The 27,247-nt window shown below is 40.7% G+C and overlaps 1 protein-coding gene across 1 annotated transcript in view; it reads left to right on the top strand.

Annotated features, from left to right (window-relative positions):
* The window catches only part of LOC117746248 (receptor-type tyrosine-protein phosphatase mu-like), a 136,173-nt gene that overhangs the window by 24,128 nt on the left and 84,798 nt on the right, over positions 1–27,247 (top strand). The window contains 5 exon segments of the mRNA XM_034555273.1: positions 7,435–7,557; positions 19,128–19,402; positions 23,103–23,181; positions 24,972–25,087; positions 26,690–26,864. Of these exon segments, the coding sequence (XP_034411164.1) occupies positions 7,435–7,557; positions 19,128–19,402; positions 23,103–23,181; positions 24,972–25,087; positions 26,690–26,864 (768 nt within the window).

Below are 27,247 nucleotides of genomic sequence, written 5' to 3' on the forward strand. Positions count from 1 at the left end.
GTGAAGACCCCAAGACTGCACTTTGAAAAAAGCTCCCACTAGGATTGAAATCTCTTCAGCCACACCTGTGAAGGTGGCGCTCAGATCCACACGGGAACCTTTCATTTGGGCCGGGATCCACCTTCCACACGCGCACCGTCGGCCCACATGTTGGTGAGACTTTCCGAGCTTGAGGTGGATGTGTGCGGCGGGGGATTAAACGCACTGCATAAGTGATTGACGATACGTCACCACACAAAAGCCAAGTAATGATATTTCATCAAGCTGATAATTCCGCTTGAACGCGCACACTCTGCCTTGTGGCCTAGATTGTCTCTCCTTCTCAAGAGGGATTGATTCAACCTTTCTTCTATTCTTCTAGATTTTCTAATTAGCCTTAGTGATTTCCTAATTCTTTGACATTCAACCTTGAATTATTCCCTCCTCCCCACATAAAAACAAGCATTTTTTTGTTCTAGTTCAGGAAAACCAACAAAGCATGATAATGTTCTTGTTTATTCCATGATCAAACATAATCATTCTCTTCTCTGGAGGAAACCTCCCTTTGGGCTAATTTCTAGCATTGTTACTTGCATGTTTGACAAATTAGACTCTGGGAAACTCTGGGAGAACAGGGGGGAGCTACTGATACCGACATTAGCATTTCATTCCTCCTTCGTTACGCTCAGGCAGAATTCAAAGGTTTGCTGACTTAGGAGGTTTTGGGAGGATTGAAGGGGTTCAGTCTGCATGGTCAGGGGTGAGCCAGGGGGTTTTAGCTTTGAGCACAGACTAGGCTCTTATTCTCCTTTCTCTTCCTGAGGGCTCCATGTCCAGGGGTGGATCTATTTTCCACTGGAAACCAGGGTTTTTTCCTCTCTTATACTGTCTTTCATTGACTAAAGCTCAGGCCAGTGGCCCATCACACCTGGATCAAATGTGAAACCACGCTGGAGGAAGGTTTAATTTCCAGTCTTATAGTATTGAGCTACTACTCTGTTGTGAATCAATGCATTGGGTACATTCCACTTCAAGCCATCTTCACAAGTTGATTCTGCAGCACAGGTTACGCATCAACAATTGCCGGGCATTCAGACGTAGCAGGATTGTTTGCTTTAGTTTTTAATTTAGGCTATTTTGACTCGCAAACTTTTCTCAGCTTTTCCTTAGCTCACTGGTCAAAATGTATCTTCTCCTCAGCACAGTTTTAACTTGTGTTAAACAGGGATTTTAATGAACCGCCTTTTATGCTCAGTCACCATATCATTTCTGGGGGCATGTTGAATGGGAAACCAAACAAGCCTATTTCGACATTCATTGTATCAACAGGCATTAAGCCGAATGGGAAACGGCACTATTTTCTTTGTCTATTGCTCTGGAGGGCAAAGGCACTGAGACAGACAGGCTCTCTCTGTGGATAGAGACAAGAGTGAGTATGCTGAGAACAATAGTCATTGTTAACTAGAGTTATTGCTGTCAAGTCAGAGTCAGATTGTGCCTAAGCCACCTCTTTACGAACTTAACATCAAGCACAGCAGGTGGGTTTCCCTTAGTCCTAAGACTGAGGGAAGGAAGACATTTATTAAATCTTCAACATTGTGGAGCCCATCTGCCTGAGTTTATTTGGGCCTCTGAACTACATTATTTGACATTAACATTCCTGAAAATGTATTGCACGCTGTGATTCAAAATGGACCTCTGCTATGGGAAAAACTGGCATAATTTTTGGTCTTACCACCACAAGATACTTCTCTGCAGACAGACTGTAGTCCTCGTTTCTATGGCTTGTAGAAAAATTACAATGGGGATCTTTCATGTCTCAGAGTTAGATTCCATATTTATCTTAATTGGTGCCTGGCAGGTTATCCAGAATGGAGATGGATTTGAAGTCATGTACTGGAAGTTCTTGACAGGAGCAGTGGAAGAGAACGTCAAGCCCTGCACTGGCACACATAGCTTGAAAATCATCTGTCAAAATTTAGCATATCCATGGAGAAGGCTGCCTGTCATCTTGGATGTACATCTAACCATGCACAAGAGGGGATTTGATCGGGAGCTTTGTTGTACTCCTGATTTAAAGCACACTCATCTAGTTGATATTTAGTTGACGAGACAAAGAAAATGTCGAGGTTTTTATAACACGATTGGTTTTGAGCTACACATTGTGCCAAGGGGTATTTCTTTTAAAATAATACATTATTTTTTAAATAAAAGATAAAAAATCTTCATACATCATCAGACATACAATGTTCTCTTTTTGCCCGGATTTGTCAGATGTGATTTGTCGGTCTTGTCTTGCAAAACATTGCTGACAAGTGCATGGCTCAGCCAGGCAGATTATCTGAGGAAATCTCCACTCCAACTTCTTTATTTCCCGCCCAAATCAATGTGGTGAACAGCAAGACGTGATTGATAATGATATTGAGATTGATTGTCTAAATCCCTTCCCTCAGTTCAAAGTCCCCAAACAGATAGTTTATATACATGCAATTCAGTGCAGAGATAGGATTTGGCAGGAGCTGCCAATAGATAAGTGAAATAGGGCCAGAGTGAAAAGACCTATCAGTCCCTAAGGGGCTTAGCTGCAGGATTCTGAAGCTCAAAACTGGCAGTGGTGGAGGGAGATAGTCGACATTGGTTTTAAATTACCCAAGATTGCCTTGTGGTTTCAGTCTGCGGGGACGCCAGCAGACAAGATGTTTGTTAAAACAAGTGCAGACATTGAGGCAGATTGGGGCAAAGAGCAGACCTGCGATTTCCTAGCCAGACAGAAAAGACTGTAAAGCTGGTAATTGCAGAATTGGCAAAGGGGCAAAGGAGATGTTCCAGCAATGATATCTGCCACTGGGACTGAAGCAGTGGCTTTGCTCGAAACGTGCTCAGTTACCTCCCTGGGAGGATATTCTATTTGAAGCCATACAAGCTACAACACACACCACACTAATGGTAGTACTGTTATTAATTTGCTTGCTTTGCATTGCGGCATATACAACTCTCTCAAAATTACCGGGTAGAAAATCACCACTAATTATGTCGTAGCTAGTACTTATTGTACAGATGCCCTCGTGGCTTCAGGTACCAAAAATATTCAGTACCTACAAAGTCCTGAGTTTTTCTTTCTCTGTATAATGTCCTCTCAAATTCACATAAAATCCACCAAATAAAACAATCTTAAAGGAATTGTTCAATATTTTGGAAATACTTTTATCTGCTTTTCTATATAATTGACTTCCTGGAGTTTGTGGGTGCCTAGTGACAACTAGACTCCAGGAAGTCACTGCATCAGGCCAAGAAATAGCCTGCTACATAACAACCTGTAAAACCACAACTTAATTTTTGCATGTCATTCTCACACTTGCATTTTATTGAGTTCATTTAGTTCATTTTTATTTTTAGGAATTGGGCAATTGTGGAAAGTGGATTTTGTTACATTCGGACACAGCCAGGCTAGCTGTATCAAACCCCTGTTTTCAATTTTTATGCTAAGCTATTGAGCGTGACATAAGAGACTGTCAAACTATATATTTTGTAAAGGATCTGTTTGCATTCGTTAGCATCCCTGAATTTGATATTTTTCTTTAAAACAGTGACACCAAAATTAAGAAAGCAAGCATTTACAAGAATATAAGAATTTTACAAATGTAATTTTTGCAAAGAAACAAAAATGCTATGAAACAGAACAGGACAATGTCAATTACTACCTCGCCAAGGAGCTCTTATCTGAAAATATTCAAAAACACCTTATTTTCCATTTCACACATTATCACAGATTAGTTTTTTTTCAATATTCCATTACTACCCTCACTATCGTTCCTCTTGCACTGACATCCAGAGAGAGGGCTGCGTGAATAGCACTCCACTAGCACCAAACATTGAACGCACATACACACACACACGCACACACACAGCGTTTAATGCTTAAAGTTTACTTTTGTTACAGGTACAATAACAAAAGGCCTTTTAAGTCTGACTTGAAAATCTTTAGGAGAAATTGGCTCGAGCATTGAGGGGTTGAGGTATTGATTCTGGCCTCTGGCTCAGTCCAGGAAAAGATGGATAGATTTCTTTGAAATGCACTCTGCGTGAGAATATAAAGACTATTGTGTGTTCTCGCTCAGGAATAAATTGTTTCATGACATATCTGTGGCCACCTTTTTAGCTTCAAGCTGCCTGCTTCTCTTGAAAGGGGAATGTTGACAGGGTGGAGCACATTCATCTGTAGTCCCAGACTGCCCACACCTCATAGAAGCTTTTATTGAAAGTTAAATCTCCTTCAGAGAGTTGGCAGCCACTCGTTGGGATATCTATTTCAGCAGCTGTCAAGGCTGATTATATGGGGGTTGTGCCACACACTGGCAGCGATATAAACCTCCTACTGAGAGAAGGACTATTATGATGGTATTGATCGATGCGTTCATCTGCATGCATGTGTACGATCTCTTCACTCAGAAGCAGCGCTCGGTATTGATGGCATGCAACAAGTGATTGGTGACACATTTTGCTTTTGATTTATGGCACTCACATTGGTGAAGTCCCCTATTCAAGAACGCTTGTGGTGCCATGTAGTTTATGTTGAATAAGATGCTTTAATGTTTAACCTCAGGACAGAACCGTTCTACAGCAGATCAATAACAAGTTGCAGGCGTTATTGGAGTCTGAAACCAAGAGCCCTGTTTAATGATCAAAACAACGCAAATCGGTTTATTGCTTGTTTCCACCCTGTTGTCTTAATGGTCAAAAGAGTTCAGCTAAAGCAATGCATGTGGATGGTTCTTCAGTGTTGTCAATGAAAAAGCTGTCTGAGTTTGTTCCACCCACTGATTTCAAATACTAGATTTATAGAGAATCAATAAGAAAACATAGTCACCAAGAGACAATACAACGTGATTTGGTTTTATAATCGCTGGATGTATTTAAAGTAAGTCTTTTAATTAACATTGAGTCAACTTGTGGCATTACATTCTTTAAAAAAAGTTAGATTACAATTGCAGGTGCAACTGCAGATGAGCAGTGGGATAACATTGGTGCTATAAGCAGTATATTTAGTTAATCTCCTCGGTATAACTGAGCAACAAGAGCGTCATTAACAGAACCGATCTGTCGAAGTCTTTTGAAACCTCTAGACTCTCATTTTCCTGATTTATTATTGAATGATACAAGGACTCTGCTTAGTATATATGTTTTTTGAAGGCCTTTTTTCTTTGCTCCGTGTTGAAAAAAGTCTCCCTCCACTCCCATTACCCACTGACATGGAATACATTTCGCTTCTCGCCAATGCCATCAATTTGAATATCAAACACCAATAAAAGCCACCTCTTTGGGTTTGTTTGAGCTCCGCCATGCTGTGAGCAGGAAGGTGGGCGGCATGGGGCAAAGCATCTTGGAACTATTGAGTGAAAATATTGATGGAACGGAGCCAGTCCCTGTGACGATGCAGCCAAAGACTAATGCTAATGTTCTCCAAGTTACAACTTGCCAACACAACCATTTCTATTTATTTAGAGAGAAAGCATAAAGTGCACGCTCTTTTTCAGCACTGCCTTCGTACTCTTAAGAGTTTCACACAGTTGCTTGTCCGAGTGTTGGCCACAGAACAACAACTGAACCGGTGGGGGTTAAGAGCCTTCTCAGGTAGTCTTTTCAGCCACGTGTTACTGTTGCTGATTAATATTGCAGGTTGTACAGGTTATGTACTATGCTATATATGTGGATAGTTTACTTAACAGCCTCCACAGAATATGGAATTAACTGAGACCCAATTATTCAATGGCATTTAGCAGCTGTTAAAGAAATGACTTAATGAGCTTAGCATATTAGCTAGGAGGGAAACACTAATGCATATAGAGGGAAACATGTGGAGAGAAGTAAAAGTACCAACAACACAGTGTAGAAATACTTTAACTGAAGCAACATTTTGAATGCATGACCATTACTGATATTAGAATGTCAAAATACACAAAGTATTAAGAAAAACTCACTGTTCGATTAAAGATCCAGTTTCAAGCTAAATTAAACCATTTTGGAACACAATCCAAAATCTGTCTTGTATTCTAATTTGATGCGCTAACTCTTGAGAATAATGCCTCTCTTTAGTTGTATTGCTTTGACTTTGTTCACTGTCACTTAGCTTCTCCCTGTTTTTCCACTCAGCAGGTAACCTAGCTAACGCACAGGTGAGGTTACAGTTCCACAAGCTTTTCATCCTAACAAATTGATTTGGAGATGTGTTTTCTTGCTGAAGGAGGTAATGCATTTCTGGACAAGCTCTCAACAATCCCTCAACCTTTTAGCTGTGGTACTTTGGCAATCAGTTGCTTTTTCTATGTCCACCCCCTCAAAAAACAGACAAAGCAGCAAATATATCATTAGTAGCTGCCCAATGGAGCTAGATATTAATTATCCTGTGTTCTGCTCGTTTGGCCACTCATTTGCACGTGTACTGTAAATGTCAGCACAGAGATAAATGGGAAAACAAAAACCCCAGCTCGTAGCCTTTATGCAGCAGAATGTCAGAGGGAGCTTGTAAGAAATGAGATATTGGTTTTGGTCTGGCATGACTGCTGCCTCAAAGGACATCCCCAGTTGAAATGCAATTTGTATGTCATCTGTGTTTAGAAACTTATTAGGAAGGTGCAGGCAAACATTTTCAGTTTCAACATTTGGATTCTGGCGAGAAGCAAGCTGATATACAGTGCACACAGAACCAATACAATCATGTATTTGATGCAGCACAATATTATTCTGTACAATTCTGCTCCAAGTCATCTGGCTGCTCTGAATCCAACCTCCCTCTGTGTAAAAGCCACCTTTTATGTTTCACAAAGAATGTGAAACATGACGCACGCATGTGTTTTACTCCCCTCCAGCCACATATTGGTCTGACATGCCTTTTTTGCAGATTTATTAGTGTATTGAAAAGCACTTTGGGGGGGGGGAACAAGCTCAACTCTCACATTCTCTGTGTGGCCTTTAAGTTGCGAGGAATAAAGGAGTATTTGTATTAATCGATCACACGCCAACCCTAGTTGGAGCCTGGCCCTAATGGTAGCTTGCTGTCATTTTGCAAGCAGCTTGTAAAAAGGATTAGAGTGGCTCTGTGGAATAAGGGCGCATGAACAGCAAAGTTATGTGGCCGGCAAGGAAAATAAATCAATTTATCCCTGATGGTGATGCAGTTTTGGAACATAATGCCTAACAATGATGGAGTTTGGACACTTCATACTTGTCATTGTGAAATTGGACTGCCGTGTTGCTAATGATGGTAATGTATGTTGTGCCTCCCCCACTACAGTAATCCTTCACTCTGTCTCACTTAAATGCATCTCATTGTCTGGCGTATTGCATTATGAATACCGCTGGGTAAAAAATAAGTTAATTTATGTATTCATTCATTTGAACAAAAAGTTAATGGAAAAAAAACTCTATCACCATATGAATTTCTTCCTTTTATCACAGGCGATTGTAACTTTGAAAAGCCGCTGGCAGCATATGGGTACAGCCAAGGCCGAGACGATGACCTTGACTGGGAGCAGATCAACACCAGAGAGAAGCCTTCATCGGATCCATGGATGCCCTCAGGTAAGGATGGTGACACCGGGTCGTCAAGAAGAGAAATGATGATTCCATCCCCATACTGAGACTTCATCAATGCAATAGTCTGCACATTTCCAACTGTCTGTTTCGACTTTTTCCACATAATAGAATATTATTTCCTTAATTGCAAAAGCCCAGTTGTTATACTGAAAAGCATGTCGGATTTTACCATTTTGTCCCCATCATACAACACAGCTGTTCCATTTAGAAAGATCAGATATGCTCCTCCTCCTTATTATTTGACATCCACCATGACATCCACTATGATTAAGAGTATTGTAAGAGTTCAGAGAGTCTCGAGCTACCTTGTGCTTGGAAGAAGAAGCTCCGAAGCCAGAGATATATAATAATAATCATTATTTAATCATAACAAACAAGAGTCATCTGTATACATACATGGTCCAGGCCCGGACGCGCTCACATGGCTTCGCTTCCACAGTCTCCTGACTTAGCCAACAGTTTCTGTCTGGCGTCACCACGTAAGAGACCAAATTCACGTCTCACAATTAGTTTTATTCGCAGTCCATTCGCTGAGCTAAGCTCCCATTGGTTAGTGGAGGTATTCATGCAAATACCTTTCAGAGACACAGCATGCTACGCTGACCAGCGAATAAGACATAAGGTTCACACCTGAAGGTTAGTTCCATTGGCCACTTCAAAGAATGCCTCAAATCGATAAACTAGCGGGGGTCAAAGCTCACACTTCCGGTCAAGGACAGGAAGTTCCCCTTCAGAATAAAACCCTATTATCCTGCCTACAGAATAAAAGCAACATCTCAGGTTTCAATCGGCATCCCTTTAACTATTGTCTAAACAATAAAACATCCATTCATTCCCATGCATCATACAATGAATCTTTACATTTGTCATTAACAAACAGAATAATAAAACAGTGATCCTCTCTTATGCTTCATAATACATTCCTCAGAATATTCCTCAAATTAATGATCATATCTTTCTTTATGTATTAATTTAAAACATAACCTCTCTTATCTACATGTGCAAGTGTATATAAAATCCACTACAACTCAACAGTATCCTTAAAAGGAGTAAGTATTCCTTGTATAGTCAAGTGGGCAAGCTATGTGCACAACGATTATAACATACAACTATTTAGACAGAGCAATTACATGACACATTTTTGATCTGTTATGGTTTTTCCACCAAATTAAATGTATATCTCCAAATGGCCTGTTCAGTTTGATGATTTAGGGTTAACATGATACACTTTTCTAAATAGACTGTGTCTGACTATAATTGGAATGTATGAGAAAACAACTTAGTATTAGAGACTAATATATATTGATTACAGCTTATATGGACATGTACTACCTTTTTGATTTTGTAAGCATAAACTGACAGCCCTCTACATTCTTTATCAGCGTTCCAACTCTAGTTTCTTCTTTTTTATTATCAATATGAGATGTCCGTGCAACTTCTTTCCACCTGACTATCTACCGCACAGATCTTTGGGACCGTCACATGAACAGAGACAAAAAAGCACCATTTGATATCTAAATAGCCAGATCTATTTTAATCAAAGAAGTGTACTCGTCAGCTACATATTAAAATTCATTAAAATGCTTTCCCTGCATTTTGTGTCTGTCGCACACAATTTGTCTCTTTAATGTTCCTTTGATCGCTTTTCATTTGATTTGAAATATCACCGCCACAGAGCAGAAGGCAGCTAAGGAATTAGACTAATGGAATGACGTTTTTTTGTGTTATAACAAAGGTAGCGTTGCAAACTAATGGATATTGTTTTCCTCCCATATCTGACGCCTAATCTCACAAAGGCTGCATCACAGATAGATTCCACTGCCCCCCAGTGACAGAGCGGGAATTAATTAGCAGGCCCTCACTAATTTTAAGCAGCCAGTGCCCAGACCTGTTTGTGTGTACATCGGAATGATGTGTGGCGAACCGCCCCAGAGAAATGACTTTCCATGGAGGGGGAAGTGTCTGCTTTTTCTATCACAATTGATTAATGTCGGGACACATGGAGGCTGGGCAAAGGTTATAGGGAAATCTGAAAAAGCCTTGACCTACAAATGAACACTGTGCACGGTCTAAATTTAACATATCTGATTAAAAGCCCATGTCTGGCTAAGATGTGTGCCTGATTGTGCTTCCTAGGCTGAGTACTCTTCAGATCGGCTTGGTTTCTACATGTGCACCTTGAATTGTACGTAATTAACAGGTTGCAGCTCTTTCTCCATTTCTCAGTGTGAGCTCTCAACCTGCCTTGCGAAATTGTAATCTTTCCTCTTTGACCGCATTGAAAGGGAAGTGAAATGTAGTGTACTTGACGGCTGAAATTGTTTTAGGGCTACTGGAGAGGGGGTTGATGGGTAGAAATGCATTTAGGTGAAAGGCACACTTGAGGGAAAGCTATCTCACCTCTGATTGCTATCTCACTCTCAACCTGTGCTTATGAATCTTGACAAAACGACCTCATCATACTCACAGAACAGATTGTTCCGAACAGAAGGCGTTGCTACCTCAAACATGCGTTGAAATTGGTTGTAGACACTATCTGTCTAAGTAAGCTTGTTCTTAATGTCAAGGTAAATGTGTGATTTAAATGATGATTAAAAACTGGAGTTTTTAGGGCAAATCAAATCATTCCAGAGGTTCAAACATCTAGCTTTTGGGTTAAGTCCAACACCGCTTGGCATTTTGGACGATTCTGCAAGGCTAAATTGCTCCAAATTAATAAACTCCAATAATATTATCTAGCAAATCTAAACTCATTTTGTGCACGTTTCATATAGTCTGGGTTTCAAACTTCTTTTCACCACTGCCTGGACAAATAATTTCAACTGTCCTGAAATAGTGTAAACCATCGAGACTTCTAAATATGATCCTTTTACCCTATCCATTTCGAGTAGTTATTTGTATCAAAACATACAATTCTAACTATTATGAAATGGATGATTGTATTTTTATTTGAATATGGGCTTTCATAAAAACAAAATTAGAAGTTGTAATTTTGTATTATACACTGCTTAGAGCTAGCTGTTCATAATTCCCTCTAATATTTATTTTATATTGCTGTGAAATCTGTCCCTTCAAACAACTGCATTTATTCAAGTTACTGGCCAAATCCTTAATCTTACACAATTACATTTGAACGATAGCATTATAAAAAATACAGAGTCCATTATGCAATTATATCTTTTCCTGTTTCTATTAAAGCTTAAAAACAGTCAGACTTGAAAGCTACACATATTCTGCAAAAACATGTATCAAAGACTTCAGGAATCAGTAGGAAACCTCCTGAATTAAAGCGCTGTGTCATTGTGTCATTGTATAATGTACAGAGAACAAACTCATGAGACGCCTTTTGCAGAATTTGATGTCAGGACACTTTTTAATCCTGGGAAAAGCTAATACTGCAACCAAAGACCAAACTGGCCCAATTCCATCCCAACATGTAAACAAAGGAGTACCAGAAAGGAAAACCCAATGAAACGCAACAAGGAAAGCGAGCCCTCTGGTCATACAGCGAGGAGAGACACGCAGGGCCTGAAACTCTTGGTTGTTGACGACAATCCGCTCCCTACCTAATTGCTACGTCTGGACAGAGAGAAGTCTTGTTTATCCCTCCGCACGGCCCTGATTGCATGCTTCGGCTCCTCTAGGGTGGCTCAGCCCAGTTCTAAGGCTCTGCGTGTCTGCTAGGGTGCTCCCAAGTGGGTTCCCTCTCCGGAGCCAACTGGAGAAACCTCCAGCAGAACTGTCACTGTCAGTCCCGTTGTTACCAACAAGGCTAATCGGACCTGGACAATGATAATAAAGCATTTGAGCCAAAACAACACTCCGTCAGCCTCGGAGAATGGAGTTGGATGCACTTCTGTCATGATGTTGGCTTGGATTGCATATTATTTGAAGAGAAAATTACAAATACAGAGTTTTCACCCAACTCTCTTTTTTATTATCTTTTTACACAACATGGTGCAGTGGTTTGAGAGAACAATGGATGAAGCTTTTCTGGTGAGGTTTTGCAGTGTGGCGCTGAACAGGGTGTCCAGATGCCATTAAGAAGGAAGCTGCTTTTAGTGTGCCCCAGCTGGTGCAGAGGCTGCCGCTTCTCGATGGTGTCGTGGATGTTGCCAGCAGTGGGCTGCTGCTCCCTGACTCTCCTCTGGGACTCGTTCTGGGGAATAATGACAAGAGGAGGAGGAGAAAGAAGGTCTTCTAACTGAGATTAATTAGAGTTTTTGTATTATGCTCTGCACAATAGCAAAAGCAGCCCCGGCTAAATGACTTATTGTTGTATTCTTAATGTGTGCTCTAAATATGTTGTGGGAGGGAAATATTTTTTGTTTTACTGTTGCATGGGGTCTTTGTTTTGATAGCACGTCCTTGGTCGATAATGACACCTCGACAATACTGAAGAATTCGCAGAATGAGGTTCTTCATAGGGTAACAGGGATGTTCTCTCTTTCTGCTTATTTCTTGTCATATTCATAATGCGTTCATGCAAATGCAGCTCACTCTTGAACCCAGAAGGGTGCCTTTTGTTAGTGTGGTTGCTGCATATGGATAAGACGGATCATTTTGAAAAGTCAAACTCTACACCTTTTTAGACCATTTCAATCTGGAGGTAATGAATTGACAAAGCCCCTCCGCCTTGCCCGGTGTTTACGACGCTGTGTGTGCTGTTCAAATTCAAGAGGAGGAGGCTAGCCACTTAAAATATGAGGGGAGAGAACAGCCATTGACTGAAGGACGTCAGAAATTTAATCAGAATTTAAAATCACATCAGCAAAAGATGGGATTTGCTGTTGAGGAGGAAGGGGTCCCGTCTTCTGAAAATAAGCTAATTGCTTTTGAGCCATTCGCAACTTTGTGTGAAAATCACACCTTGCACGGTGTTGGCAAGGTTGTGAGGTTAAGGAGAAACCCTATTATATGATTAGGGCATGAAACCAAACAGCAAATTACAACGCCTGATCAATTCCTGAATTAATTCCTGGGGATGACAGACTGCAATTTTTCAATTTAGCATGTTTGTGGGCTTAAGAAATGTTGTGTGTGGTCTGAGGAAAACAGTTTGCATCCTCAACTATAAAAGGGATTATGACAGCACACTGTGCTGTCATGATGGAGGCCATTGTATGACCCATTTACTGCAGTGGACCGCCAATAGAGCGTACTGCATATTACAATGACATAATAAGCTATTAAGCATAGCTGTTGATTGACACGCAGCCACAAAGGATGCTGTCATGGAACATAATACGGGTCAGTTGTACCACCTGACTCAAATGACAGGGCTGATACGTGTTGCATGATGAATTGGTTTGGGTGAATCTGTTTGACATCATCAAAGAAACCTGGCAGGTCCTTCATATGGACAGCCCAAACTTATTCAGTGATACTTTATCAGGACCCTTTCATGTTTCAAAGGACACAGGGAAAGTTCTGGTAAATTGAGTGGAGGCCACGGCTGTGCACATTAACAGCCTAACCCCTCACAGCGAGAGATTTTTTGATTGGTGGCAGACAGTGAGAATAGCCCTGTCTTCATTGACATTTCCGAAGCGGCGGCCGTGCTTTTCTGCGGTGGTGACCTCTGTGAATTTTATTAGCAAATGAGACCTGGAGGGTTTGGGTTTAAAGAGTGCCCCTTCATTCTGATTTCCCCCACATAATGATTTTCACAGAGTTCAGGACCTAAGTGGAGGAGAAATAATGAGCGCTAGTCATTATTGCAAATTATATCCTCTGCTCAGACCATCAATCAACTGATAATTAATCTAAATACTTTCAGCTTATGAACTTTGATGAGTAGGATTAGACAGTACCCTACTTGTACGAACTACATTATATCACACTGCATTTCCTACTGTGCAGTGCATTTATATGGATAACTTGTGTGTTATTTGTGTCTTGAAGGAAAATCCTATTTACACATTGGATGCCAGTCTTTTTTAAGTAGGGTCTTCATGGCGTTTCATTCCCAGAGTCAAACAAAGAAAAATAAATATTGTAGGAAATGGTTCGTAGGATTCATGTGACATTTGTCTCAGGTCACTGTTCTCTGTCTACTTCTCTCCTAACCCCAATCCTCCTCCTGCTCTCTACAATGATTATCAAAAAAGAAAAGACATGAGACTTTATTACAGGAAATTAGGAAATTAGAACGTGGTTTTGTCACATTGTTGTAATCCTGAAAAGCTGTCATATCTAAATTTGAGTTTAATTGTTTCATACATGAAGGAGGTCATACTCTATATCACTTGTGAGTCTTGGAATGGATTATGGTCCTTTCATTTTTGCCTGTTTCTTCAGGATAACGTCAGAGGAGTAAAATTGACTCCAATGCACAAGACCTATTGTCTATGAATGATAAGTTTTTAGAAAACCATCACGAGTATTTAGTTCTTTAGTGATTACCAGTTTGTCACCAGGACTGACACAAGCTATGTGACCAACTCCCACCTGCTCTGCCAGTACAAATGAGCTGACGGGTGAAAGGATTAACCCAATGGACGTCTCCTGGACTATATCTGAACGGCTCATTAGACCATTAAACTCCTAATGCTGTCATTTTGGATTACTCAATGTCCAGCTGAACCTAAACATTTATGCATTGACAATTGCTAAAAAGGTATTCATCATCCAAATCATTTATGTATGGTGTTTGTGCATACATTTAATGTCAAATACCACATTAATGTATTTTTTTTTCTCCTTTAAGTGACAAGCCACACCTCTGAGTTTCGCTCAGCTTTCATATTTCTTTTAACATTTCTTTTTACCGTTTAACTTATTAAAGGGTTACATGGTTAATTATTAACATCCCAACTGCAAACTATGATGTGTTAGCATCAGGAAAACACAAAGTTGAATGTTAAAATGTCAGATACAGTATCATGTTGTATATATAATTCTTTACAATCAGAAATTGAGGAACATCTGATAAAAATACATGTTTTCAAAGTTATTGTTAGAACTGTAATAGTATTATTAAGTACTGAAATAGGGATTTGGTATCGGCAAATACTCAAATAAACGTGTACTACTAAAAAAAGAGGTATAGATGCATCCCAACTAATTACTTAGGAAATCCAAAGAAATGCAAACAAAAACAAATATTCGTGGCCAATCCCACTTCCCACCCACTCCAACACCCCTATCACAACCAAATGTGACACCTTTTCATTTACGACCTCTGATAACATATTGTCTGATAATCAATGTGTGGTTAGTGTGCACTGTGCAACAGCCCTCATTCAGGCACAATAATGGATAAAATATTAAAATCTAATGAAAGTCATACATTTCTCTTTCATCGGTGTGCTCTTCATTTCTGAACAGTAACATAGATGTCCTGCATCTCGCATCTGCAACAGGAACATTTCATCTTTTACTAATTCATTTTTCATACCAGTCTCTCCTTGTTCTCCATCATTGTAATGGAAGGTGAAGGTGGCCTACATTGGAATAATAATAAATCTGTTCTTCTGAATACCTCAGACAATAGCAGAGCCCTGGCCTTTACAGAGTTGCAGAGACGGGCCTTGAGTGTGCCGAAGAGCTCTCTATTTTTAATTGGTCTTGAACACTCCATTGTTAAGGAACAAGAGATGGAGAAAGAAGAGGAGAGGGGGAGGAAACACCCATGTGCATCACTAGCGCATTAGCACAGCACTAACATAGTGTCATTATAATTTGCTCTTAGTCTCACTGGCTAATTAGCTTGTCTTGGTGCGGCAGGTCCTGCCGAGTATGTGGTCATTAGGATCTAAACTGAATGAAAATCAGTGTTCCCCTGTCATCTTCTGAATTTGTTTTAGACGGTGACAATGGCAGCACGATGAGGCGTCACACTGTCACTCAAAATACTGTATTCTTGTGTTTCATGGTGGCCAATAATGAGGAAAGAAAAGTATTTTCCATCTTGTTGTGTTCGGGTTCACTGACCCAAAGCAAGACAATTTGTAGGCCTCAAATGTGGTCACAGTGTCATAGTTATAGTTCTGCATGCCTGGTAGAGAGGACATGTTCAAATATTTACATGTATTTATATCAGGTAATGGCACTTTATACTAACAGTCACTGCATTTAGCTTTTATTAAACCAGAATTGACTACGTACAAGGAGTACCTATTGTTTTATTAATATTTAATTAACATAGTAGTAAGAAATGTACAAATGCCGCATGAGGGATCTGATATTTTCATCTCTAATTACTAACAAATAGCAGTGCTGTGCATTAATCTCCTGTTCACTGTCACAACATGGCTGTTGTGAAAGGAGAAATAAACAGCCTGTGTTTTATCATCGAGGAAGTGATGGCGCTAACATCTTTGTCTCTGTAACATGCTAGTACACAATGAACAATTCATCAACTGATTATTAGTGCTGGTTCGCATCACAACAAGAAATGCTGACACCTCAAAGGGGAAAAAACTCAAATGTTGTGGGCACCTGAGCAGACAGCTGAATGTTATTCAAGAGACCTCACGGCCCTCATATAGAGGCACCTGGTTGAGGTTGGACAAACAAGTGTCTCAAAGTCGACTCATCTCCTTAGAAGGACAGGGAGGTGCATGTAGAATCTACATGCACCTTACACAACCTCCTGTATAGCCTCAGAAATAATGATCCTCAACACTTGAATCACAGACAAACTAAAAGCGAATAATACTCGCAACAGTGAATCATAACAGAGTGATCGTGCTGTGCAGGGCAATCTACAACACAGGAAAGCCACAATCCTCTAAAATGGCAATTTACCGTGAACCCACACAAAGGGGCCGGTAGCCCTAACCCAGCCAGACATGATTGAAAAAAATATACTCACATAAACCACTGAAACACTTTTTCAAATCTATTTGAATTATTTATTTATTTGTAAAAATAAACCAAAGATGACTAGCTTTTTTCCTGGGCTCTCAAACACATCTCACAGTCTTCCTCAGCACATAGAGTTTGCTCAGTTGTCATGGCAATATCTCCGTTTTGCATCATGTGATCTAAGTATGGAACATTGGAACTGCTCAGTTGCCATGGAAGCAGTTCCGTACTTCTGAAGTTCCACACTGATGACAACTGTGATATCTCCACTGATGAAGCCATCCACTGATAAAGCCCATGAGACTCAGTCGAAAGCTCTGGGATAAAAACTAGAAAGTGAACCCTCCGTTTGCAATTATTTAGTCAAACTACTGTTTTCCACAGTCAACAATACCCTTTAATGCCTCACCAATGTAATTCATTAATTTTAATTTGACAATTCTTATCTCAGCCAGGCCTGTGGGGAGATCATGCGGTCAGTTGTGTGTGTGCGTGTGGGCATGTGTCTGTCCATCTGTCCATGACTAGTATAGCATTGCATACTTTGCCTCATCAGCCTTATATTTTTGGAGCTCATGTACTCATGAGTAGGACCCCTCACGGTTGCGGTGATTCACGACTGCTTCAGTAGCAAAAGGCATTTATGGCAAATGGTTAGACTAAAACAAGTTATTTCTTGACAAGTGAGAGCCTAATGTAAGCCAGCGCCTCTCATAATCTGTATGTCACAATATACAGTGCACTTAAGATTGCCCTAGTTTCACCATCATTATGTCACGATTTCACTGGTATGTGTATATGATTCCACTCTGTGTGGTGAGAAGTTCATAATAAATGCAGCCCCTCATGTGATCCAACCACATGTTGAGATCTTTTTAAACAACAACTTGCTACCACCTCACAAACAAAGCAAGGAGGCTGACTCTGTGTCATCACAACTCACTGCTCCTCCTCCTCCTCCTCTGCTCCCTCTCCTCCTGTTTCATTGTGTTAAACAGGACAGAACCCCCCCACTCGGTATCTGAAGCATGGAGACAGATGGAATGGTGAGCGTTACAAGTGCAGCACAACAAGACAAGTGGGCAAGCTCGAGTCATTGATGAAACAAATAGGGGTTTGTGAGAGGCTGTTCGGCTGACACCACTCGGGACCGATTCCTGTCTGTTTAGTCAACGCTGTTCACCCTTTTTCAACACCGTATCTGAGTGAATCACCAGATGTTAAATTTAATGGCAAGAATTCACATCCGCTGGGGTTCAGCTGTCTTCGCACACAGGAGAGCCTGAGAGCTTTCGCAAACAGGTTGTTTCACCTCTAAGCGAAATGTGCCCTTTCCAATCATTGCCACACTTCCAAAAGAAAATGCATTTCACATAAACAGAGTCTTTTTGGCCGTGTCTCAAATGCTGTTACGATTTCATTATTGAGCCTAGCTAAATAGGATGATGACAAATAGAATATGTTCCGCATATCCTTGCCAACACAATAATTCTCACTTGTCTTTTATTGGCAAGAGGGGAGAGAATTAGATTAACCTTTAATATTGAACCAAAGCGATAAAATCTAAATGGGGCTTGGTTGGCAAATAGATTTTAACTTATTGATTTCTCATCATTTCCCTTCTCTCTGTCATCGAGGGGGGGGAAACGCTTAACTCAAACACCAAGGATTCTTTTGCGATTTTTTTATTTTTATGAATTATAATGATAAGAGAGTTTCTATCAATCCAATGGTAAGAGCCTTGTCTTATTAAGGGTCACATGCTGGTATTCCCAATGCGAACAGAAAAGGTCTCTGCACAGTTATTTACCTGCTTTCTACATACTCTTATGAGATTAGGCATTTTATTTAGTTACTGTTAAACATGAGGCCCTGATTGATAGTAATAATCAGATTTTTGTCTTGGAGATATTTTTGTTAAGTTACCACCCACCTCTAAGCATCGACTGATCCAAGTTATATTTGCTCCTTTGCCAGGGATTTAACAGGAGAGTACCACAATAGTCTTGGGCATCTTTCTTTGAAGATAAAATACATAAATTTAGTATTTGCTTTTACTTTACAGTTGACCATTTTAAACCAAGTTCATACATAGAGGTGCTAATTTAAAAATTCAGAGCATATCGATGATTGAGAGGTTTTCTCCACGAGTCAGCTGGTGGCCAGCAAATAGATGTTTGCTGCAAAATAATGCTCTGAATTACGGTTTACCGCACCATAAATACAATGTATATTGCCACAGTAACACACAATAGAGTATTTCCTCCATTTATTTAGGATGAAGACATCATACAATATGACGACGGCCATTCAAACTTCCAAACCACAATCCAATGCTTGAAATTTAAAGAAATCACATGCGATAGGCCTACAGTCTATGCACAACGTTAACTACTCTATCAAAGTTTTGGTGAGCAGACATGTGGAGACCAGATATCAGTTGTCAGATCGATGGAAGATGGCAAACTGGTTTAAGGATTAAAAAAATTCACTTAGAACTCATGCTGATTAACGAGGGTCAGCGGACGGTTAATGCTGATCCACCCTTAAATGTATCTAGGTTGCAGATTCTAGAGATTTCTTTCATAACATCTTAATCCAGATGGTAGGTTAGAATGGCCTTGATGGCGCCATAAGAAGCAATCGATCATCATTTCATTCGTCAATATAAGTTCTGATTGCCAATCAGCTCGAGCCCTAACCTGACACTGCTCAACTCCTGAAATGTCTTGTCTATGTTGCAGGTTCAGCCTTCATGATGATGAACACATCTGGACGCTTTGCCGGGCAGAAGGCCTTACTGCTAACACCGCAGTTGAGGGAGAATGACACCCACTGCGTTACCTTCCACTACTATATAGGAGGCAGAGACAACAGCCACCCCGGTCACCTTAATGTCTATATCAAAGAAAACAACAGTCCCATGGGGATGCCTGTTTGGAATGTGTCCGGTCCAGCCACTCGCTCCTGGGGACAGGTAGAACTGGCCATCAGCACCTACTGGCCCAACTTCTACCAGGTGAGGATATGTTTTCTGAATCCAGCTCCCTTTTGCATAATGTCTCATCACAAAACTAGGTTGCTCGTTGTAAGCAGCCTTTATAGTCAGGCCAAAGTCATTAAATCCCTCTTCACTGGGTGGAGCAAGACAGAATTATTATTTAAGAAGATCCAAACAATTGCACAATAGCCCATTCAAAACACCTAAGATTATTGATTTCAGGGGCTACCTCGGTATCCATGGTAATCTGTTCTCTCCCTTCCATCTGAGACGGTTCTCTTTTTCCAATTCTGAAAACTCATTTTCACTTACCAATGCACATGACTGCTAGCAGAGGCAAGGTGATTTCACACTTGCCTGGCTATTAGTCTTCGCCGGGCTTGTTCCACGAGTCCACCGCATGTTAATTGATGCGGAGAGACCCCTTAACCCCCCAATGGGAGACGTTCCCTTGGTAAATTATTTCATTATGGCCTGGCAGAGCTGGTCCCCGGTGAAGCTGAGGGGAGTCCTCCTGCTTGCTCCTCAGAGCCAGCCTGACATCTTAGTTAACAAGGGACACCGCTGAGCTTCTCTCAGCTGAATGCAAGATAGGAGCCTTAATGAGAGGCACCTGGACAAAAGAAAGAGAGAAGAGGGGGTATGGAAAGAAGATGGTGACCCTCGTGTGACATAATGATGATGATGATGCAAAGCCAGTCTTGTCAAATTGTTTTTGTTTGTGTTTGTGTTTGGATTCACCCCTTGTGCAAAGGGTTAGGTAAGCTAAGCGCTAGCCTTCATTGATTCTGTTTTGAAATTAAGAAGCTCAGCTTCTTTTTGCGTAGTGCAGACACTTTAGCCGCTGCGTCATTGCAACAAATAAATAAAAAAAATGTTTTACTTTCCTTTTGGACTCTTAAGTGAAGTTCAGGGAAGCTTGAACATTTGGAAATTCTATTTGTGGTTTTCCAGCAGATCGCTGAGCATTTATGCCCAAAATGATGTGTAATGCTTTCCAGTGTGTTCCCAACATCTGTTATCTTCTAGGCCCCAGCTGAAGGTCTGTCTCTGTTTGTAATTGTTCCTCAACCGAGCTGACAACATGGCTAAATGCAAGGATGCTCAGTTCAAGAAAGAGAAAACTAATGCTTAATACTGTCACTAATTAACAACATGGCACTAATTATAGGTATCTTTAATTGCATAGTAACCTACGCAATTGTCAAAGGGAAGCCACCTGATACTTGGAAATTATTTTTTAATTACTGGTAAGGCTTTTAGTCATCATAAGCCTTTCATTTCAGCCTTTGATAATTACTCTTCTGTCAGATCATCCCTAAAACTTGTAATTGAGATTGTCATGCATTTCAAAAATCTCTGCACACTGCGCAAAAGCTATACTTTTCAATAAATGTAATGTATCAAAATATGTTCCGCACATACTACTCAAAATATGTACTTTGTGCGAAAGATGTACACCAATATCCTCATCTATCTTGATTTGAATACAGTAGAGCTATGACAGAGCTAATCAATCCTGTTGTAATGGAGTACTTAGTCAAGTCCCTTAGGGATAGCCAGTGCGGTGATGTAGACATTAAATGTTGGGTTCACTGTGTGTCTCTCTGACAAATGAGAACGGTGAACTTTCCTGCGACATCAACAGCTTTCGTCCCATGTGAATATTTTCAGTCTGTAGGTCAGGCCCAATTATGCACTGCACCATCATTGATGTAGGAATCAATTATATCACAGCTATTAGGCAGGCTGACTGATGTCTGTTGCACAAACAAAGGATTTCAATTAGAGAGTGGGGGCTAGTTCATTTGTCTGGTGGCGATATATGAAGTGGTTGGCCTTTTAATTTCCTTTAAATTAGCCTGTAATGAGGCCATAATTGGCACCCAAGACGTTCACTTTCATATTTCATGAGACAAAAAAAGAAATGTATAATTAGACAGCCTTATCTGAAGGCATCCTGCCTCCCAGATGACAATGGTAACTATCTCCGCCTCCACATTCCCGGGCTACAAAAGGAATCTCACAGATGATGTGTGTGCAGCTTAGCTACGGCTAGCAGAACACACTTGTCTGTATGAGACCACATACTGAACATTAGAGAGACACAAAATAAATGATAATCCCATCATATTGGCAAGAAGGCAGACATCTCTACAGCCGATAACTCCAAAACTAACATCCCCCTCCACAATAATCTAGATTGAAAAATAGCACCACAGGTAAGAGGGAAAATGTGTAATTTTGATTTTGGGGTAAACTTTTAATATATACACTGCAACATATGGGCTTATATTCCATGAATGATGGAATGCAAAACATGTGCAGTATGAGTGTGTGCGGTGTAATGGGTCTTAGTACCACACCCTGGATTTGGGAAGGGGCCAGCATACTGGTTCCCTTTTTATCCCAGTGCAGACCAGCGAGTACATAACTCTGACATTCAGCCGGGACACGCCCTTGGAGCTTACGGACATTTGTTTTGCAGGCGAACATGGCCCCTAAAATAGGGTCATGTTAGAACTATACAGTGCAGTTGTACAACAAACATGTCGCACAAGGAACACTAGACACAGAGCAACTGTTAAAGGCTACACATATGTTCACACTTACTTCTAGTGGCATCTATCCACACAGATGGGGTTTTATTTCAGGTTTTGAGGTATTCATGTCTGAGATACCTGCCCTAGTCAGTAGTAATAGATACATATAAATAGTTGACAGTTGGGTCTGTGGATTATCCAGCTGCAACTTTAACATTTCCTAAAGATTCATGCATTACCAAATTAAAACAGGTTGCAAATGCCTTCTTACATAGAGATTATGATAGTTGTCACTAGATATTTTCACCCAGTAGCTGCCAAGCAAAGTGGCAAACGTTGGCTTCCTAACATATAACTGACCTGACACTTGATCAAAATGGTGTTTAATAATTATGTAAACTTAAATGATTTCAAATTACATTTGACAAAAATACCTAAAATTACTAAACATTATGCTAGAAACGTTAGTTCTCGGTTACCTAAAACTGTTCTTTTTCCCTCATTCTACATAAATATTGCTAACCCTGAAACACTCATATTTCTCCAATGTTTTCATGAATAAAACAAAGTTACACTTAGATTCACAAAGGATTGTCGATAAGTTCCCTCCCTTTATCATCCCATACGGGATTCTACAGGTTTGAAGATTATTTACCAGCTAAAACATTTCCTAACTTTTAATAGCACACACATGACATTGTTTAAAACTATGTTGTAGTCTATAAGAGTGTTATGGGGAATGTAGCACATTTAGAGATTGGGAATATGAATATGAACTTTTATAATATAATTGTTCTATGCACACACAAGATCACCTTCAATTACATTTGACACGTTTTGAGGTGAGGGCAAAAATCAGCTGGACCACTAAAATGAAAGAATTAGATGGCGGTATATCAGCGGTGTCTCATCCACGGTACACTATGTTTGTCACAGACTGTGTACTAATCTCAGGGCTAAAACTTAATTTAACACTTGCATGTCATAACACCTATCAACTGTGACATATTGTGGAAATAATGTCAGTGGCCTGCAGCTGTGTGACCAGCTGCAGGCCAGCTAAGAGCAGATCGCATTAGCAGGAGCCGGACTTCTCTGTGCACCTCACTCAAGTGCCATTTGAAGACATGTGCTCATTTATCATTGGTGTTATGAGTCTCCTCTCTCCTCCTCAGATTGTGTTTGAAGCTGTATCCTCAGGGCAGCGTGGCTTGCTGGCCATCAAAGACGTCGTGGTCCAGGGCCACCAGTGCAGTAAGTCCTTTTTCTTCCTCACCATAAAAGAATATCATCAAACATTCACTGTCCCTTCCATGACCCTCCCAAATACCTGTATCATTGTTGTATGCAAGGCCCCCCATTCAAACAAAAGGCCTTCAAAGAGTGCTACAGTCAATCCAAAGTGTAAACCTCCCTCCCGCTAGCTCCCTGATGATTTATGAGCATACAGTTGACATGCTGAAGTGTGCTCAGGATTTAATGTTGGTGTGGATGTGTTATATCTTTCCCTTTTGAGAGATGGTGAGAAATAATCCCCCCAAAAAGGGGCACACAAAACTAATAGCACAGTGCAGTTTGTTGCTGCTTGTGTTTGGATTCCCCAATTTTCCTCCTCCCTCAAGCATATTCAGTAAAGGATCTCATCTCTCAGATTTTCCGCCTTCTGCTTCCCTTGCTGAATATAAGCACTTCAGAGTGCGCACCAGAGCTAATGAACATGTAATGTTCTAGCATATTTAGATTTTTTCTGCTTCAGCTTTTGGGATAGGATGCTGCCGTGGGAAAACAAGGACGAGGGCTCTTCAGGATTCGTAATATCTATGCTGAGAGTCGTGTTAGTGCATAAGGCACTCCTTATAAGAGGTTTTCACACTCTACACTCCAAGTCAAAATCAATACCCCACGGGTTTTCATCAATTGATTTGTACTTTAGCCCTCATAGCTGAAGTATCATACTCTGGTTGTTTGGCGCTAATGACCTGGTAACCATTTGAATGCAGCTGAAATCCTACAAATGTTATGTCAATAAGATGGATTTATATAGCGATAGGTGTTGCATATAAATGTATTTGAGTAAATCAATGAGGCCTTGCGACGTGATCAATGTTTAAATGCGCAAATGTGTGAGTGGATCAATACCCTGCTCAGTGGCAATTGGGTTTCTTTGAGTGATAAGCAAAGTGATCAGAGCAAGTCTTCAGTGGAGCACAGCCAATTCATTTTCTATTTATAAGACCAGTTGAACTATCTTGCACAAAGGTGTGATGATGCTACAGGGTGGTCTGCCTTTCCTTGCACCATTAAGACATTAGCGATGAGAAAAAATTTTCTTTTTTTTTGGCACCGGATGGATTGACGGGACAAAGTTATAAAGGAGGTGTGGTGTATTTCAAAGACGAGGTTATAAAATATTAAGTAGAAGTGAAAGTCTTGATGATGAAAGTGATAGAATTAGCTTTTGCCAAGTCTTTAGAGATTTGCTTATGTTTCGAATCAAGGTCGCTCCTCTGAATTGCCCTATTTTTCTATGCAGAATAGCGGTACCAATCAAAAATGTTCTACATAAGTTACTTTCTGTGGACTATCCCAGTCTTTGTGCACCCTGGTAATGAGCACAGTTGAAGAGGAGAATAATGCTTTTGGAAAAAATCCCCTCAATCAATGAAAAGATGCAGTTAGGAAACAGCAGAAACTGGGTGCGAGATCTGGTGTCTCATTTCAAGGATATTGGTGGGATGTTCCTCACAAAGCGATGCCGGCCTCCGGCGCTGAGGGGTATCAGATAGTGTAAGAAAGAGCACTATCCAATTGTGCATGCAAATCTTGGCATGAGAGTATCAAAGTGGGTAACTGGGAAATCTGTGGACACAGGATCGTAGATCTTAATGCAGCCGTTGAGCTGCTGCTCTCGCACCCAGTTCTGGTGATTTATTCTCATTAAATACATATCCATTTTGGTGATGTCGCACACTGCACCTCAGCATGCACTCTTATATCACTTTTCCGCAGCTGTCTGATAGATATTTGCATTTTTGTTAATATAGTGAACACACCTCACTTCCTGACTATAAAGGGGGTGGAGGTCAACGCTGGACAGACTGCATCTTTTCACTGCACCGTCAATGGACGCAAAAAGGACAATTTCCGCCTCTGGCTTCAGGTGAGATCCGTTTTTCTTCCTTTACTTGCACTCGAGATCAAGGCCTAGATCAGTGGGTGTAATCGGTGTAAAAAGTGGGCCCTCTGGAAATGAATGCGTCTTACTGAACAGACCCTACTGTCTGAATATGTAATCTTCTGATCAGCAGTATTACTGTTGTCTAAGAAGGCTGCAGGCTTTTTAAATGTGGAAATTAGAAATGTAGCATTTGGCATTTCATGATAATGATAATAGAGAAGATCAACATCTGGTTTACGGGGATAACTGTGTTTTTCATGATGGTTACCAAATCAACACTTTAAGTAAAATCAGGCCAGAGGGTAAAGATCGTCAACCATTTTGTATGGATGGATACAAATTGGTAATCAATCAACATTACAGAGCAACCCATAATACTGTAGACACTGATACAGTTGTGTTTCTTTAATGACTCAAAATGGCTCAGTCAAGGGAGAGTTTGGTTAAAAAAAGAGAGGAGACAAGAGTACTTTGTTATTTTAAACATGTTTAACCCCATATTACATAGTGCCAAATGGGAGCTGTTCCACCTCAGCCATTTTCCTGATTAGCGAGCAGATGCCCACTTTAATTGACACTTGATCTCAAACCGTTTTGGAGTTCAACCACAGCTTTAAATGAGAATTGATATGATGAAACAACTATGTGAAGAAGATTTATAATGGGGGATGGGGGGGACGTTAAATAATATAAATATACGTCATGGCACCATGTTATGTTCCACGCTTACACAAAGTACAGCAACTTCCTAATTTCGAAATACATCAAATACTAATTTTTAAGTTGGTTTCAGGAAATATAAGTCGTTTTTGTAGTTTACTGTATACCATTTAAAAGTTCCATCTAAGACATTTACACATGGCATTGTGCGCTTGTGTTTGAGAGTTCACCTACTCACCAGTTTTCCAGAGACCTCTGTGTCTGGGATGCAGGGGATTACAGGTGTTTCAGATTGTTGCAGTATGGTCTTAACCTATACACAAGTGGGCTCTGTGGGTACTGTGTACTTTATCCGGCACAACTGAGTTGCTCAGCAGTCTTCAATTGACCTTGTTCTGAGCAGCGAAGGTAGTGCATCTGGCAGGCATAACCCTGCCAGCTCTGCTGCTAAGCACACTGTCACACATGTGATCAGTGGGAGCATGACGCCGGGTAAAGGTCCTCTGCCAGGTACTCCATCATTTTAACAAACACGTCCTCATTAGCACAGGAGCTGGAAAACAAACATTAAGTGAAGTCCCCCGATGACAGTAATGAAGAAATATTTCTAATGAACAAATGTCCCCCATCTGCCTGCTGTGAGGGGTGACAGCTGGGGAGGGTCCACTGCGTGTGTATGTATGTGTGTGTGTGTGTGTGTGCGTGCGTGTGCATGTGTGTGTGTGTGTGTGTGTGCGTGTGTGATAAATGTATTCCTACCATCAGCCACCGATGGGAATGGTAGGACACAAACAAAAGCACCCGAGAACAGACAACAAGTACACTCAACCAGAGTTTCTGAAACACACAAGGTCAGGTCACTTTGCTTATTAAACCTTTCCATTTTGGAGGCTTACTTGTGTGTTTGTCATGGTTCCAAAACAGGGCATCGGTGGACGGGAGGCCCCGATGAAAGCCACTAAACCTTGGAACAACCGGCGCTTCATAGGCACTTTCGATGTAGAGAACACAACCAAGGGCGACTCGGGCCGCTACCGCTGCATCGTCCACTCAGACAAAGGGGTTGGAGTGTCCAATTACGGAGAACTAACCATAAAACGTGAGTATTGGTCCCAGAGCAGATAGAAACACAAACGCACACATGACCTCTGTGCACACAGCAAAGTCAACAGGAGAAAAACAGGAAATGCTGCTGTTGTTGTTTGTAGATGAAAATGTCCTCTAAGGCGATACTAAAAATACTAGCTTTATATTTTGATTTGTTATTCAGAGGACTTTGATACTTTCCCTGTAAAGGCTGTCCTTGACTGAGCACAACTCCACCTAAAAGATCACAAAGGGTTTACAGTAACCTCACTGATATTTCACTCCTGCAGTCATTTGATATGAATTTATGGAGTCGTCTGAAACTAAATCCTGCAAGGCCTCACTTTCCTGTAGCCCTATAGCCCGGTAATGGCCTTCTATATTTCTTCACCTCAA

This window comes from Cyclopterus lumpus, chromosome 17, assembly GCF_009769545.1.
Source record: "Cyclopterus lumpus isolate fCycLum1 chromosome 17, fCycLum1.pri, whole genome shotgun sequence".
Taxonomy (NCBI): domain Eukaryota; kingdom Metazoa; phylum Chordata; class Actinopteri; order Perciformes; family Cyclopteridae; genus Cyclopterus; species Cyclopterus lumpus.